The following is an 18,358-nucleotide window of genomic DNA, read 5'->3' on the forward strand; positions in this document are numbered from 1 at the left end:
GGATATCCATGAGGCAGTTTATTTGAGCCGGGTTAGCCTGTTAGGATCTATATTTAAACTTCTGCGTTCAGGTTGTGGCTGCTAATCAATATTGTGATGCGTTTTCTTCTCCAGACTATTTGTTTCCCGGACGGGAGACGGCTCTTCTTTCCCGTCGCTTTAAATAGCCTGGAAATGCAGAAGGCATTAAATATTAATAGTTTAATAATAAACAATAAGTTTTGTGTGCGACTCTTTAGTCACGCTTTTAAGCGCATTCGCATCCAAACGTTCTGCATCTAGGTCGAGTGAAATGTTGTCGTTTGTTTGTTTTTAAGTTTGCAGCCAACTAAATTTGCTTTGTTCTTTTAAGCAGAATCATGTTGGGGAAAGGTATGAAGTTCCTAAATGAATCCCCCCCCCCCTCCCCCCCGCTACCGGGGATATGAGCCAAATCCCCAACCGTCGTGCGTACGAGTCTGTATCAGCTTCTCGTAGTTCCTGTGAGGTCGTGTTTTTTACGACACTCTCAGGTTTTCAGCGTCTTGTTTTCGAGTTGACCCACATGGAGAAGTTCAGCAGCCCGTGGCGCCAAAGCCGTGTGTGTGATGCTCAAGAACACAAGACGGCACTCGCCCCCCCCCCCAAAAAAAATCCTGTGGTTTCATATCCTGTCAACAAGATGCCAATTATCTCCACAAATACGACCGTCTGGGTGTTGGCCCCCGCCCGCGCACGCCTGCCTTTGACTCGTTGTGGACGTGGAGCCCTCAAGGCGGTGCGGATAAAGTGTTTTGTTACAGTCTTGTTTCTGGAGATGAAGACTGAGGGAAAACGCTCTTGGATATCCACTATTAACGAATCCCGGGCAGTCCCGGGCTGTGGCCGACGGATTCTCTCCACCTAATCCAATTCAGCCTAATACCCGGAATCATAGGCTGTCAATCACACACTCCATTTATTTTTCAATCTGCCTTTCCCTGCTGGGTCTCTTCTTCCATGCCGGTGCTAGCGTTCTGCCCCTTGCCAGCTCCATCATCTCGCATATTCGCGTCAGCTTAAAGGACCTGATAAATTACTTGGGAGGATGTGAAATGTAAGGATCAAAAGAACTAAGTGCAGCAAAAATACTGCAAGTTCTCTAAGGCAGAATCCTCTGCATGTCGTTTTGGTTTCTTTTGCAGAGAGTTGGTTGAGTATTTGTATGTTTAGGTGCCGTTTGTAGCTGACGGCTAACGCGAGCAGCAGAACAGAATGCGTGCGTGAAGGCGTTTCTTTCAGCGGCGTGCTTTGGTGTAACTTGAGTCTTGATTTGGATGCTCTGTGAAGCAGATCGGTAGGATCAGAATCACGCTGCTGAAATGATATGATCAATTATGTAATGGTATTCCTGAATATTTACAGAGGACACAATTCATATCCAGCTGAGAAAGAAATGCAAAGATTAGCATCTCTGTGATAAGACTCATGGCCATGATCTCTCTCTTTCTCTCTCTCGCTCTCGCTGGCTCACTGAGGTGTAAATGAAATTGGTATGGCTTGAATGAATATTAAACTGTTTAACTTGGCATGCAAATTGAAATTAATTTGCGATTAAACAACTTCTGAATTTTTAAGCGTAGGAACTTTCAGACTTCAAAATCTTCAGCTTTTATTGGATCTTATTTCATTCATATTGTTGAAATAAGGTTCGTTTCTCTGTGAGCCTCGAGGCCGTTTTTCTGCGTCTGCTTGCAGAACATCAGGCCCACAGTTTACCGTAAATTCCCTCCGTAGACGGAGTCCTCGTATTGCCCTCACTGATTGGTCATTTCCTGTAGTAGTCATTTAGAATAAGTCGGAGAGGGATTTTGGATCCATTGGGGGAGCCATCAGAGGAGGACTTTGATTCGTCTTCGTACCTCTACGGGCGCGGCTGCTTGTCTGTCTGCATTCAAAACCTGCTTGTTTGGTGTTGCAGAGAACAGAGTCTTGAGATATGCATTAAAAACAAGATGATACATGATCCAATATTTTCAAGCAAATATTTGATTAAAACCGTAATAATTAGGAAACAGTGCAGCCAGAGCCAGCGTCGAGCCGGCAACCCCAGCTTTTCCTTCGCTCGCTTCTGCCAACCTGTTAACCAAATGAGGGACGACCTCCAGCTCTGCCGCATTAAAGCCAGCGTCGGATGTTGTAACGGCAGGAAGAGCAACAACAACAAAAAAAGGAATCAGTCAGCCTTTCACACAGTCTTCATTAGTTTGCCTTCTGTAGTCAGCGGGGTCAAACCCAATCGGGCTGCTTCCTACACCGAGGGAAAGGCCACGTCAATAAGTGTGAGTCTGGTCTGATGCAGATGTGCGAGCCAGAACACGCCACTCCTAAACAGGAGTGTGTTCCACACCATGAAAGGGAAATCTTGCCTGAGAAATACCTTTTATTTTCAACTGCAGTCCGGGTGGAAATAGGTAATAGTATAGAGCTATGACTTATTAATCAATGTGGTGAACGTCCCTCTAGTCGTCGTCGTCCCCCCCCTATTAGATATGGAGTAGAATTTAATTGAAACACGACTTTTCCTCATCCGGGGATGCTTTGCTCGTTTGCTGTCTTGACTGTCCGATAATGAAAATAATATAAAGGCTTCGGCGCTGAGCTGCAACACGCTGGATGCCAATAATTACGCTCCCGCTGGAGTCTCGTTTCACCGGCGGAAGCCGCTTTCCATTCACCAAACAGGAAGTCGACCGTATAGATTTTCTCCTTTTTACTTGAGTTGAATCACGCTCCTACCCAGACGTCCGTCGGCTGTTATCGATCAGCGTGTAATGTTGCTTTGCAGGTAGGCTTGGCCTGCTGATTGTGTTATCAGCACCAAGATCCCCCCCCCCCCCTTTAGTTCAAGAATTCACGGCGCAGGCTGTCCTCGGTAAGCGTGTGTAAATGGGATGGGACGAGGCCTGAGGGGGAAACTTTTATGCACATTTTTTATGAATATCTTCCTTTGATTTTCGGGGACGTAACTGGAATGTTTGTCTCGTTCTCTCATAGCGATATCTGAATGGGTTCATCGGGATGGACCGGCGGCGCCGCCTGATGATGTCTGAGCTCTTTGCTCTATCGACCGGATATTATGACTCTGTTCCTCTCATGGAGGGGGGGGGGGGGGGGGGAGAACACTAATGGAACCCGATGTTTTACCTGCTGTGGAAATAAATATCAAAATAGATTTTTATCGCTGCAGTGACGAACCCGGGAGAACAAAAAGGGATGCATCATTTGCTTTTAGTGTCGGCGCTTATCGGACAAATGACCAAGGGATCGATAGCTGCGCGTTTTGCTGTCATTGATTCATCGGTTTTGAGGATGTTTTCCAGCTTGTCGTGAATAATGCCAGGCGGATGGGACGGGGGGGAAATGCATTATGGTTGCGATGGTAATTAATGAAGAACCTTTTTTCCAGGCAGGCACTGGTCCGGTAGTTTGCTGGGATATTGCCGGTGAGCTGTGGTTTCACAAAGAGCTGCAGGAACACTTTTCCAGTTTCGCTGCAGGAGCTCAGCGTTAAAATCCTCTTTCTGTTTCTAGACTTTGTGGGAAGGCAGCATCCTTCTTGCAGCAGGACAATATCGACCGCTTAGGTTGGGGTGGTGGGGGGGGGGGGGTGGGGGGGTGCTAATGAAGAGAGCAGTGAGGGAGGAACCAAAAGTGTTCTGTGAGTCACAGCTCGTTTAAATGTTGGCAAATATGTATTTTGCATCAGAAAACCGGATCCAGGAAGCTTGATGGATTGTCACTCACTCGTCAAACCAACCATGAATTATTAATAGCAATGATGATTTTAATTAATGTCTTGCAAAGTCATCTATAAAATATAAACTGCATCTCTCTTCTACATTTTATGCTTTGATTTGAGGACAATAAATAAGTGCTGCTTAGAAATGTGCAGCTGGAGAACGCAGAGAAACGCCCTCCTTCATTTCCCTATCACTACGCCGACATCGCTTCACCCGGGTTACTCCACATTTCTACCCGAGCTCATTTGCATACCTGTGTGTGTGTGTGTGTGTGCGTGGGGTTCATGATGCATTCAGGTGGGACAGGGCACGCCGCCTGCTGCTATAAACGAAGGACGTCTCCGTCATGCTGGTGACACGGGAACGCCGTTTGCGCAGGAAGTGGTTGAAACCGTTAGCTGTCTTCCAGCTTTCCCCCCGTTTCTTTTTTTTTTTCCATAACCGCTTTGAATCAGATGCAATGTGTTAATGGCGTTGCCTTGGCGATCTCCCGGGGTTTGGTTTCAGCCACTGGGTTGTTTTAAACACACAGATGAAACCGTTTCTGCTTTTGCGTGGCGCTTCTCCTTCCATTCTGCTGTGGATCTCTCCTTCTCATCTGTCCTTGCTGCATCTGACCCCCCCCCCCCTCTCCCTCCATCTTTATCTTCCCCTCATTCAGATGGCAGGTTGTGAAGTAGTCGAGCATCTGTGCTTCCCCTCGCGCTCGCTGGGGATGCTGCTTTGGCAGGCAGATCAGACGTGTGTGTGTGTGCGTGTGTGTGCGTGTGTGTGCGTGTGTGGTCCACATGTCGATTGGCTGCCTACCCAACAACCATATTGTCACCCAACTGTCCTCTCCATCTTCCTCACACACACACACACACACACACACACACGGCGCACCTGTTGCCAGGGCGTCAGTCGCATGCGCCTCCCAGGAGACTGGCTTCAGTTTCAGCTTCAACCCAGTTTCATTTCCTGTTTCCTGTTTAGCACACATTCACCCTCCTAGCAGATTACTAAAGACACCCATTTTATTTTTTATTAACACATATTTCATTGTCATTCGACATCTCTGAGATTTACAAAGTGCTCCCCTTTTGTTTTTCAGGATTCTTTTTTTTTTTTTTGCTTTTTAGTTTCTGGAATTTAAAAGCCAGTGTTTTTCTGATGGGAGTCGAATCCAGTCTCTGTTTAACATATTCATGAGCCGATTCAAATAAAATAAAACTATACTCATCCCCTTGAAGCTGCTCTTACATTAAAGAGCCTTCCTGATGTCTCTAAAGTAAAAATACATCATGGAAGCAGGATGTGTATTTCAGAACAGGGCAGGCTGCTTTTTGCACTACCTGTAAATGATTTCTTGTAAGCTGTTGTCTCCAGATGCACATTTAACAGGGTGCAGCAGATAAAACTGCACGCTCCAGTGTGGTTTTAGCTTTGTTTGCACTTGCCTTTATTTCATTCCTATTACCATTTGAATAGATGGAATACAGAATAATATATAGTAGATTTTCCTATTGAAAAGAATTCCCATTATTCTTGAGTACTGCCCGTCATTCTTCCGTTGTGTGTAAATATGCTTGCTGTCCTGCGAGTATCTGAGAGTCGCACATACGTGCGTTTAATTGTGCGCTTGTATGCCACACGATCCAGTTCTTCGACCAGCGCCCGAGGCGGATCAATCGCTCGCACATCGTTCGGTGTGAAATGCTCTCTGCTTCTCCGTGGCGTGTGTGGCTTCACGCCGCTGGAATCGGACTTTGAAAAAGCCGCCGCGCCTTAAACGCGGAGGCATTTAGCGCAGGCCGGCTGCGTGCCTGAAATGGATTCATCCATCAGTCCCTAATAACGGCAGCCTCCAGAATCCCCAGCAGTAAATCCAATTAACGTCGACGGGTGGATGCTGAGCAGTAAATCCAATCAAAGTTGATGCGCAGGAGTGTTTGGACTCGCCGTTCATAGTCAGTGAGCGCTCCTCTCGCTTCGGCGAAGAGGTTACGCTCTTTTATTGTGTTTAATGTGCACCCTTTTATTTGCACTAAGGAAAGTTGAGTTTTATCTGATAAAAGCTAATGACGTTGCGCGATGCTTCCGAAAGTCTGGGCCTCGCCTTGATTTCAACTCCCGTGGAAATCTCAAGCATCTCCGTACTTGAACTGGACCGGGCGTCGGCTCTGGACTCTGTCGCATTGCCACGTTGCCATATGCCATAAGTGCATATGGGGCATTAGCATATGCTAAAAATAGAAAAGGTTTTACGTCTTCACAACCCCCAGAGTTTGTGGGGGTTGTCTGTGTGAACAATGAGAAGTAGCAGAGCTAATTATGCTAACTAGGTTATTCATTGATGGATGCTCCAGCATCTTGCATCATGCTACTCTATCTTTCCATTGAGGAGATGGGCTGTCTACAAAGATAGCAGCGTGGCGCATGTGACAGCGCGCTAAAGGCTAGCGCTAAAGCTACGTTTGGAAGTGTGGCTGCAGAGATTCTGCATCTGAAGGTGGTGGATGGATAAAGGGTTTTAGTGCGTCTAATCCAGACGCAGGTTCTGGGTCTGAGGCGGAGCTGCGTAACCCAGATTTACAGATCGGAGGGGCAAATACGGCGATGGAGGAGGAGCCTGGCCGTGGGATTAGAAACTACGGTTCATGTTGCTGTAAACCACAGCTGTTACCGGATTAAAAAGATCCGGAACCTGCTGCAGTAATCAATTGTTTTAACGTTCCAGTAGTTTCATTACAAATGTTTTGTTCAGCTTTTCAAATGTTAAATGGAGAATCTTCTCTGCTTTAAAAGAAATGAATTATTTTTGCGTTAGTGTCAGGTTGTAGCCGTCTTTGTAACGATGTACTATTTATCGACACAATCTGTTGAATCAATACCGTAAATGAATGGTGATAGCCAATAAGCAACAAAAACAGCAACGACTGGTTTTACATTCACGCTGAATTTATCATCTCTCCCCCCCCCCCCCCCACCAGATGATGAAACATGCCTGGGGCAGCTACAGACGCTACGCCTGGGGTTCCAATGAGCTCAAGCCCATCTCCAAGCAAGGCCACTCCAGCAATCTATTCGGTGGGTGAAGACCACACACACACACACACACACACACACACACACGCACACTCGCACTCGATTGATCTCTTGTCCCTGCCAGCATGGCCCTGGCCTTTAGATTAGCAGGCAAATTGGCTGTCAGTTGGAGTCATCCATCTATGGACGCTTCCAAATGTCAGCTTGATCATGTATTTATATTCTGTTGGTGCTCTCTGCCGTAAAGGAGGACGCTGGTGCGGTGCGTTTTCTGTGCTTTGCGTAGTTTCGTTAAGTTTTACGTCCGTCCGCCAGTTTACGTTGGGGTCACAGGTCGCAGATTGGAACGCATCAAGCGCAGATACCTTTCTAACGTTGAATTCCTGTTTCTGTATCTGACAGGATTATCTGAACTGAGCTCGCATCGACTCAGCGGAGCTGTTGATTCTCGGGCTTTGCGTCTTTATTCCTGCAGCGCTCGTATTGCAGAGCCGATGGGATGACGGGCCCTTTGAGCGGATACGCAGCCGGTTACAAACGGGGCTTGAGTCCACCGACCCGGGTCGAGCCTTTGTTCAGCTTCTGCAGCAACGGGGCTCCTCTGATGCTCGACCTCCTTTCATGTACATCCACTCCAGTCTGAGGCTCTTTCAAGCTCCGTCTATTAAAAATGTTATCAGGCGTGCGTTTTTAATCGCTCAGCATGACTTTTTTTTGTTTTTATTGCAATTTATTCAAAACGAATTTTCACTTCGTGATCCGGACTCGACATAATAATTTCGCCCAAGTTGTCATAGAAGCGCCAAATTAAAGTACTCAAATACTTGCATTCTCTGTGAGGAAGCTTCACAAGCTCCTTTTAATGATAGATTTTATTCTATGTTTAATGAGAAAATTTAATCAGCTTTGTGTAAATTCCATTCGCTGTTTGATTACAGGAGTTTGCCATAAGTAAACGTAGGAGAGAACGGAAAGCGGCTGCATGGAATACTAACAGTTAGATTAGCCCGTTGTAGTGCGTTAGCCTGTTCCTGGTTCTCTCTCTCTATCGTCTGTCATTCCGGTGGAATAGAAAACTAAATACGTTTCAGGGGGCGACTCCAGGCTTCCATCAGTAAACGGCGGCGGCTCTGCCTTTGGGCCTCGTCGCTGCCGTTTACATCTCCGGTATAACATGATGACGGGATTATTGTCTTGTCTTGGATTATTATCCAAATGAAATCACATTCGCTGCTTCCCTCACCTGAGAATCGATGAGATTAGATCTGATATTGCATCAGAAATTTGGCCTTGCGTCTTGTTGATGCTGTGGAATATGTTTATCTTTGCACACTGTAGCTCGGCCTTCCTTATTCTCAGCATCAAGAGATTGGCCGAACTTCATGAGAAGGCGGAGCTGATTATTATGACAATAAAGGAGCTTTGATTGTGAATAATAAATAGCTCTGTACTGACGGACTAGGATTGGACGTCTCACGATGTGTTTCTAATTGTCTACGGTTTGTCCGACTCCCATTATTCTCCGACAACCTGAGACCTGAAATTCCGGCTGCGGGCGGGACGAAGAAATGAAAGGCCGACGACTCTCCTGAGACGCGGGGCCCTTTCAGCGCAGGTTATCTGCTTGCTTCTGGCTGCAGTGCTATTAAAGGCAGGTGAATGAACGAAGGGCAGACCGACACTGGCAGGGCTTTCCCTCTATGCCAGCTCTCTGTGGAGATGGCTGCACCTTGTCCACTGGACAAATGCTGCTTTACTGCAGTGCCATCAGTTCTACCTGGATGGAATGAGAACGGAGCTAAAGCCTCGCTTTACATTCAAGGCTTTAGCCTCGCGTTGTTGCTAGAAAAGCTTGAAAATGTTTTATAATTGCGCCCCCCCCCCCCCCCCCCCAGTCAAGCTGTCTGAGGTTTTCACGTGTCTTTCTGTTTCCAGACAAATCATTTTCCTGGTTATATAATCTGACATTGAGTCCTCGGCTGCAGCCGCATCTCCCACGCAGCATCGTGTTTGAATCAGACATTCAGTCTGTAATTGAAATGGAGGAAGTCATTCTGCTCTGGCCTTCGCTCTGTGTGTGTGTGTGTGTGTGTGTGTGCGCGCTCAGAGGTGTTGGGATACATGCATGTTGTTTGCATTGTGTTGCTATGAGTCTGCATCCGCAGTAATTAAGCTCTCCTCCCCAAGGCCAAATAAAACGTCAGCAGGCGACGTCACAAAATGAACGCCGGTCTGAACTTTGCCAGATTTTCCACCTCTGGAGTTTCCCTCTTTCTGAATAACGATCGCAGCTTTCCATTTCCTCGCCGACACGGTGAAACGTGGCAAAGTCGTTCACTTTCACTGTAACCTTGAAGAAAAATGTTGCTGCTTGAAAACCTGTCAGCAGAAACCAAGAGGTTAGTTACTCCACTTTGGAAATGAGTGTGTGTGTGTGTGTGTGTGTGCGTGTTTCAGTGCATTCTGCCGACGATAACACGATTAGCCGAAGGCTTAGCCATCAGTTTCCTTCAGCTCCCCTCTGACCTCAGGAAATGGAGTGAGGCGGCGGTTCGGGCTGAACGGATCGCTCGCGGGCCGATGGCTCTGAAATGTGACTCAAATTGTTGGATTAGGGTTTAAATCTGAAGGTTTCATCGCGTCAACGTAACCATACGGGATGAACCCGGGACCCTTTCCCCTCCGAGAGAGATCCAGTTAGCGGAGCACAAACTTTTAGTTCTTTAAATAATTTTATTTTGAAGACTGTATTTCCACAAATTGAAAGCAGCCCTGGGTTTCTGTTATCAGAAACACTTTGACTGCTGTTTGAAGGCTGAAGCTGCTGAGTCTGTGCGTGTACGGCCAGTATTCATTTATCTCTACAGGTAAAGCTAAGGGGGGGGGGGTGCTTTCAACCGTGAGTTTTTATTTATATCAGAGAAGAGAGAGGAAGGAAAAGCAAACACGGGATCAAACCAGCCGTGATTTATATTTATATCTTAGCAGCTGGTTTAAGGCTGTTTTTTAGGGACGTTCTTAATGATCAAGGATTAAGACATTTCCAAAACGTGAATATTCTGTATATTATAATGGAGTATGTTATTTTATTTCTCACCATCACCCACCAACGTTTTGCCAATGAAACAGCCCATTGTTAGCATAGCATTCAGCAAGCTGCACATCTGTACCCTCCAGTCCAACAACACCTGAGTGGACGTTCCTACAGGTACCTTCGCAAAACTGCTGACACAACACAGTAAAAAAAAAAACAGCTAAATCAGCAAGTACCAGCGACATGAATCAGCTTTTGTCGCGCACACGATGCACTTTATGCTACCTGAGGGCAAAGTCATTGTTCCTTTTGTTGCACGCACTTTTGCGAAGCGACTCAGAATGAAAGGGTTTTTTATAAAGGGCTGGTTGCTTAATGAGTCCAGATATTTTATCAGCTTGAAAGCTAAAACGCTAAATCCTTGAAGTCTGAATAATCCGTCCCTGGGTTCTTCATTCAACTCATGCTAAAGCATTGTTAGCAGTTGCCTCAAAAGCGCTTTCATGTTCTTCTAATACATTTCCTGATGTAGAAAGAAAATGCTTTGTGGAGGAAAAAGACGGAGGTTCATTCATTTCCACCAGTCTCATTTTATAAACGCTCAGGAGTTTCTGATGCGGCCTGACGGAGGGAAGTAGCGAGCTCCGGGCTAAAAATCATCTCGGATTGAGTCGCTGTTCGTCTGACCTACTGTTGTAGGGCATGCATTACTGTGGTATCGGAGCTTCGCTCTGGTTGGCCCAGAGCCGTAGGCCTCTGCGAACCGGGCTTTGCTCGTGAAGTCATCCACGTGACATTTAATTCTTGACCTCCTCTCCCCAAAGCGAAGAAACTCATCATATATGTTCCTTAGAGCAATTTAGTTCACCACTCATCCTAAAAAAAAAAAAAAAACCCTCGAATGTCAAGTAGATATTTGTCATACTTGCAGGATGCTGTAGTAACCGCTCTGGAAAAAATGATGGAGGACTGAAAAGAGAGTAATGTCTCATCTGTCCAACAATTCTGTTTCCTGTTTGAAGAGGGAGGCCGGTGTCTGATGATGGAGAGATGCAAGATGGTGGAGACAAAAGGACAAAGTACATAAAACAAGGAAAGAGGGGAAAAAAGTCATAAATAAAAATAAACATTTTCTCATCCTCAAAAGTTCAGGAAGAGAAGGGAAATGGTGTGAAAACACAATGGCTGTGAGGAAACGCTTCCTTAACCCTTTAAAGCCCGCCCCCAACACTCTAATATTTGGAAAATGATGTCTTAATGGAACCTTTCTTTTTAATTTATAGTTCTGCAGTGAAACTTGGCTTCGCAGTGGAAACATTTGATCGAGCTGTTATCTCACAGCGGCGATTTCAAGAGAGAATAATATCCCGGCACCGTGCTGAAGGATGGCAGTAACCCCTGCACTTTGGTGATTCAGCAGCGTGTCTGATAGAAAGGCTTTTAGCTGTCTTTATTCCTCCCACCGCATTCAGAGGAGTATAAACCCACAGATTCACTCGATATCAGTCCAGCGGCTCTCCAGGTTTCACCTTGGCCCCGCTTTGACGAAGGCCTTTCCTCTCTACCGCTAGCGCCTGCCCTCCTCTCCTACAAGCACTGATGTATTCATGTTTTTTTATCTGCCCTTTGCGGCTGTTCTCTCTACCTTTTCTTCACTCCTCTCACCATCCATATCCATATTTTCTTTTTTGCCCCCTAAGTGGTCTTCCTGCTCCGATAGATTGGAGAGCAGCTTCTAACATCTGCTCCCAGACAGAAAGCCTTTCAAAAGGTCTCTGCGCTGCATCCTTGATGAGCTGCAGACTGAGGTGTTCAGGTGGTATTCGATTTTTCTTTTAAAGGCTTTGGTAATGATAGTGGGGAAAAAAAAATAACAGTTTGCTTTTCTTTCCTCCTGCTATGAGGGTAGTCACAAAAGGTGAGCAATACTCCCCACGTTTCATCGGGGCTGATATTTGCTGCCTCGCACCATCTGTTGTGCAAAATAATTCATTCAATCTCCAGATGTTTCTGCTTTTCCTTCACGGACGCTGAAAGGATACGCTATACTGACTAAATTATTTTTTTCTTTATTGAGAAATGGTAAAACCAAATCTTTTGTTGTTTGTCTTTCAGGCAGCATAAAAGGAGCGACGATAGTGGATGCTCTGGATACCCTCTACATCATGGAAATGTTCGACGAATTTGATGAGGCTACTGACTGGGTCCAGAAGCACCTGGACTTTAATGTGGTAAGGAAGTCGAACCTGGTTAAGAAGGACCAGTCAAGAGAATCACAAAATAATTGCATGTTGCCTGGAAAAGTCCAACTTTATTTTACTTTTAGAACTCTGCATGTTGGCTTTGATTGGAAACATTTGGTTTCCAGCCGCCACTAAATACTCAAGTCCATGAGGGGTGTTAGCTCATACAGCATTATACCGTAAATACATGATGATTAGTATACTTAAAATGTAATGCAATAAACATAATAAGCTCGAAATTGCTTGTTGTTATGCAGTGAATGTATCCCTGAGGTCTTGATGTAAAAGGGAATGCTATTTTCCTGTTCCTTGAAGATTGCATTGTAAGAAACAATTACCCGGGCTTCTTAATTGGGCTCCGCTGGGTCATAATGCACTTAATGGTGTTCTCAAGTTATTGAAAGTATTTATGAAAAGCTGGGATCAAAACGGACCTCTGTTGTCCCGACTCCCCCGGAAAACAAATTATGTAAATGAGCAATAACCTGTCCCGAGGCCCAGTCTGCAGGACTGAGCGAAACCACCAAAGGTATATATCTCCATTATCTGTCTCTAATATTTGTCCTAAACAAAAGGAGACAAGTTGTGTGGTTTAATGTCGGCCGACTCAGAGAGAGCGAGAGAGAGAGAGAGATAGAGAACAGGAAATGAGTGCACTCTGACTCTGATTCCTCTTCAGCAGCGTTATTAATAAATCCTAACAGCAAAGAGATAAAACATGCCTAATGGATCCATATATTTGTCTAATGTTGTTTTTTTTAGAGCACGAGCACACACACACAATCAACTCTGCTGTAGTGATAATGAGGTAGCCTCTGTTATCGAACCGTGACACACACACACACACACACACACACAATGAACAACAGATTCCACAGCGCAGCAACAGAGCTGTTTATTTAAAAGGGGAGATGACTGCACACAGGTGGAGGCACCATGTTGTGATAAGGATAAGCCTTTCAGTCAACACAATCTTCTATTTACCAGCCAGTAGTGATTGACCGATGTGGTTTTTATTAAGGCCGATATTTGGAGCCAATATTTTCAGTAAAAGTGAAAATATTGGCGTCAAAATTTTGAATAATAAATGCCTTTAAGCATATGTTTATTAAACAGCTTTTGTTTTTATTATCTTAAACAATAATCAAAAAATCTTTGTTTTGAAAATTGTAACAAAGAGCAGGGAGCTCAGCAGCATGTCTAATAAAGTTAAGTGAAAAATTAAACAAATAAATAGCTTCCTGACATTTTGAATTAAAGTTGGAAAGTAAATAAAACAAAGTTGGATAAAAAATATGTTTTTTACAGAAATGCGAGTCACATCAATTATTAATCCCAATTGAGCAGCATTAGACTTTGGTGCATGCTCTCCAGTGAGACGGAGTTTCTGCACTCTCAAAGCGTATCCATGAGAGCTCCGCGCATGCACAGCTCACTGCTGATTGGCTGTTCTGGCTGTCTAGCCTGTGGTCTTCCTTGCAAAATTCTCCCTTATTATCTCCCTAATATTTGTTGGCTTTTTTTTAAGTCACCTAAAAGCAAACCGGCGCTCTTCTTTTGTTTAAAATCTAGAGGGTGGATTGACTAGATAATGCTGAATTTGAGTCGATTGATTTGGTATTAGTATCTCATTTGATTTTGATAAATGAGTCCCAGTTTCCACAGCAGATCCGTTTGAAATCAAACCCACCGAATGAGATCACTGGTGGTTCAGCATCTATGCATTGGACGAGCATTAATGGACTCGACAGAGTCTGCAGCACAAACAAAATCAGGTAGTAGGGCGCTGGTATTTTTACACAAGTTGCCATTTTCAGGCCCCCGAAATTACCATTGTAAAAAAATGTAATAAAAGAAAATGTTTTAATGGACCCTATAATAAAAAAAAATGTTCACATCCATTAATGCAGAAACTGTCAAACCGCACATGGATTAAATTTTACTGGGAGAGGTTTGGGCTGGTTTGTGCTGATGGCTTCTCTCCTTCACTATTGGATCATGTTTGTGAAGTGATGGAACGTTGTATGAGTTAATCTACAACTTAACCACAAGACCTGATCAAATATGACTGCAGCTCGATAGCTCTGTGCTCCGAGCCCCCACAGCTGGAGTGCGAAGGTCACGGCCATTTATTTAAACTCTAACTATTCAATCTATTTAAAGAGAGAGAGAGCGAGAGAGCAAGAATGCAGGGTTTATAGCACCCCTGAGATTTCCTGTCAGAACTCAAACACTGTGAAACACAACTTGTAAACGAACACACAAAAAATGAACATTTGCTGCAATCGAAACACTGCAGATCGTTATTCGGTCTCCAGTTAGCATCTTTTCTCATGACGCTTAACATCAACATAAGATTATCTACTCGGGTCATTATCTTATAGTCCTCTGCGCCATTAAAGAGCCTGCGCTCAGTCATTGTACTGGTGACTTTGTAATGCCTTTAACTTCAGGAAACAGGCGAGTTCGCTGGCTGAACTGAGATGACATCGCACAACTGCTGACTCGGAGGGTCATTGTCCATCTGTTACAGGAAGGAACCCGTGCAAGACGCTGCAGGAACGCTGCTCTAAATGGTTGCTCCAAAAGCACCATTCTCACAACTCGTAAAGTCAAAACTGAAGCGTTTCTTCATTCGAATAAATCTCACTATCTTTCACTCAAACTGCGAACCGTCAGCAGCCAGAAGTCCTTTTTCGATTCAGATTCCTTTTATGGATGAAATAATTCTGTTTTAATTGGGATGAAATCGCTGCACAATCCAGCCGCTCAATCACTCGTTCAGACGGGACATAATTTTTCTGGCATATAATTTAGCCTTTTTTTTTTTTTGTCTCATCAGGACAGAGATTACCGGTATTGTTCTAACTTCGGATGACAGTAGTCGCCCAATAGAGCTTGTCAGTGGAGCAGAAAAAAACACCCCCGACTTCATAAAGATGTAAAGAATGGCAGTCCGAGAGACGAAGCTTTCATTGTTCTGCTGCGGAGAAAATGGCTTTAGAAAATTGGCTTTGCAGATTTTGTCACTGCTTGTCCCATTTTCTTTTACCGGAAATGGTCTGGAAATGGAAGCATTGTATTTTTTTTTTTATATGCAGGCAGGTTTAACACTGCTGTTTTAAATAAAAGTCTGCTTGCTGTCTGTAGAGGTAATGTAAGAAAACTAAGTTTTAAACAATGTGGATTCATTAAAAAAAGGAAATTGCTCTCTTTAGTACGTACTTCCTTCTTTTGTATCTGTCGCAGAATGCAGAAGTGTCCGTGTTCGAGGTGAACATCCGGTTTGTTGGAGGCCTGCTGTCTGCCTACTACCTGTCTGGGAAAGAGGTAAGGATCCTAACTGAAGCTCATCTGATGTCTGTGGTGATGGAGATTTAAACATGGATGGGTGGTCCGCGGCCGGCTGATGAAAAAGATGGGATTCAGCAAGTCTCTTGATTTTTTTTTAAATAAAAGGGCAACGGCTGGTTTTCTGGTGGGATTGGGCGCTTCTCATTGAGAAAATAACGTAGAAAAAGGAAGCGATGCTTTTACTTTAATCTTCCTGTGGATCTGATCGGTGACAAGAAGCTATGAGAATAACATCAGATGATGTTCAACTCTGCTAACGCAGGGATCTTCCGCTGAACTCCTCTCTTCTTGGTTATGTGCCTCAGTCTCATTATAAATAATAAGGACTTGTGAAAGAATGAACAACATAACGACTCACCTGCAGAGAAGCTGTCAAAAGTACAATAATACATTGTGTTTTTCAAAACTTGAAAGCCTCCTTACGAGTTGATTTCTATTTCTGGACTAATGTCAAATTAGGGATTTCACTGTGAGTCACAGGGAAGTTAACCTCTGCTGCAATCTATTATACATCCACACTAGCCTTCCTCCTTCCACAGTAAGAAAACCACTTTCCAGATCAAGTGCTTCTTCAGCCATATACATAATATAAATAAATGTGTTGTAGTTGTATTTCTAAGATCAGGGATATTAATGAAAAGTTGACCAGTAAAAGCAGCAAAAGATGAGTTGAGCTTCTCTGCACCACACTGACAGACTTTTACGTGCCGGCATATAAACCGCAGAAGAAAGGGATGAATGAAAGGCAGTGAGAAATGTATAGAGAGATGAAATACAAAGGGATTTCTGTCCCCTCGCTAATCAAACCCACGTTCTTCACGGAAGAAGGACAAAGAGCAGCAAGAACGAAAAAGAGAAACTGAGAAATGAAGGGGAGAAGGAAGCGGCGCCTGAAGGGAAGATGCTGCAGGATGAAATAGCGGGAGAAACCTCAAAGACAAAAAAGGAGGTGGATGATTGGTTTTAGGGCGGGAATAAAAGGAAGCGCGGAAATGGAAACAAAAGAAGGAAAATGTCGACTTTATCACAATTCTATGCTTAAATTTCACAATATATATATATTTTTTTAATTACAAGAAACCAGCTTAATAATTTTAATGTGCAGGTTTAAGTAATGGATAGAAAATAATGAGGTGGTTGGAAATATTAACAATGAGAAATGGAACATGTTTTTGGGAAGAATGTGTTGCTGTCATTTTTTACTGATGAAATGCAGCGTGAGATCAGGTTTTATAATTCATTAATAAGGAACTGACATAAAACAAAACACACTCTATTATGCATTTGCATAATCTTTTTGATATATATGAATGGCCGATTGACTGATGATGCCGCTCAGTGCTGCATCCCATCATGTGTTTGACAGGGAAACTAAAACTCCTCGCTGGAGCAAAGCACAGCACCGATTCTCTCCATTCTTTTTTTTTTTTGTTGTTGCATAAACAACAGGAAATAGCGTCATTTTATTTTCCTCGTATAACAGGCCTTTGTTGATTTCTGTTTTACTGTCAGTGATTGATCGGCCGGTAGAAGCCTGGCTCGGGACGGCATGGATTCAACACGCAGACGTTTCTCTCTGCTAATTGATCGGTCTCCGTTAAGAATAATCAGAATTCTCTGCACACGTTCGTCTGCAATCAAGCGAGCATTTATATTTAAGTTTGATGTGCCGCCTTCATGATCAAATCAGAGTGACTGATTACTGTCTCCAGCAGACTTTTAGTGGACGCAATAGCTTTTCATGCCATCTCTGGAATGATTTTGTGATCATTAAATGGAAGTATTATTGCTCCAAATCCCTCGATTACTGAGGTGACAGGCTTCTGACGCGTCACCTGTAGTTATTCATAAACTCTTGACCAGATGATTTAGTCATTTCCATGTTTGACGGCTTTCAGCAAACCGCAAAGCTCTCCCAATGCTGCGTGCTCCAAACAGAGTTCCTTCCTCCCGCATGTTACACTCCTGCATAAACCAACACCCTGAACTTGGAACTTTGGTAAAACTGTTGGCCCTAAACTGTAAGGAAAAGCGATCCCTGATGAAGTTTCGTGCACGTCTGTCTGTAACTTTTTGGGTTCTAAACAAACAAACCTCCCCGGTGGACTTAATAAACCTTTCACATAATGCTTAGCCCAGAGCGAATGCCCTCGTTAGCCTTGGGCTAACTGCACTCCAAAGACTTATTAAACCTTTTTCTGAGGCCGTGGGAATATTAGCCTGTTCGCTATTGTTAGTCAGATTTAGAAGCAAAGCGGCTAACGGTTTAATGTCCTGCTGTTTGTAGAGCGTCACGCCATGCTAAGTGTTTACTGTGACCCCCCCGAGTGGATGGGTAAAGGACTAATGAACACGTTTAGGTGTTAAGGTAGCCATGGGATTTGGGACTGAGGTTGGCCCCAGGCTAAGAAACAGAAGTATGAAAAGCCAAAACTCCAACTTCAGGCTTTCCATTAGTGCCTGGCTGGAATACAGACACTCGGGCAGGACGGGACGGGGGGGATAAAGTCATTGACGCCATGCCTCCCTCGGTGTGATCCCATCTCTGACCTCCCGATGTTCAGGTCGGCACAGTTGACCACAGACGGCTGATCCTTGAACACGTTCTGTGCTGCAGCGTTCTGGGCGGAGCCGGCAGACGGTTCCATCTTCTATCCTCAGGAAATCTTCATTCACTCGGAGAGAAAATTGCCTCTTGGCTGGAAAGGGAACAACAACCCCACCGCCTTCCATTTTCCCCTCCTCTTGCCATCGCCACTATCCTCCTGCTGTGCCCGAGTCAAGTGGCTGACATATCCACACACACACACAGACGATAAGTAAAGTTTATTTACCAACCGCGCTGAGCGATTTTCCTGGGTCTCTATCTTAGTCTCTTTTTAGCCTGGTCTAATCACCGCTGAGGAGAGATAGCCAGGCCGTAGCTCAAGGATTGAGGA

General features: G+C 44.4%; 1 protein-coding gene across 1 annotated transcript in view; it reads left to right on the forward strand.

Moving 5' to 3' along the window:
* Window positions 1-18,358, forward strand: part of man1a1 (mannosidase, alpha, class 1A, member 1) — a 41,071-nt gene that overhangs the window by 4,008 nt on the left and 18,705 nt on the right. Inside the window, exons 2-4 of the mRNA XM_068753481.1 lie at window positions 6,734-6,830; window positions 11,938-12,053; window positions 15,315-15,395. Coding sequence (XP_068609582.1) covers window positions 6,734-6,830; window positions 11,938-12,053; window positions 15,315-15,395 — 294 coding nt within the window. The remainder of the gene's footprint in view (window positions 1-6,733; window positions 6,831-11,937; window positions 12,054-15,314; window positions 15,396-18,358) is intronic.

The sequence above is a fragment of the Brachionichthys hirsutus genome, chromosome 20 (genome assembly GCF_040956055.1).
Source record: "Brachionichthys hirsutus isolate HB-005 chromosome 20, CSIRO-AGI_Bhir_v1, whole genome shotgun sequence".
Classification (NCBI taxonomy): domain Eukaryota; kingdom Metazoa; phylum Chordata; class Actinopteri; order Lophiiformes; family Brachionichthyidae; genus Brachionichthys; species Brachionichthys hirsutus.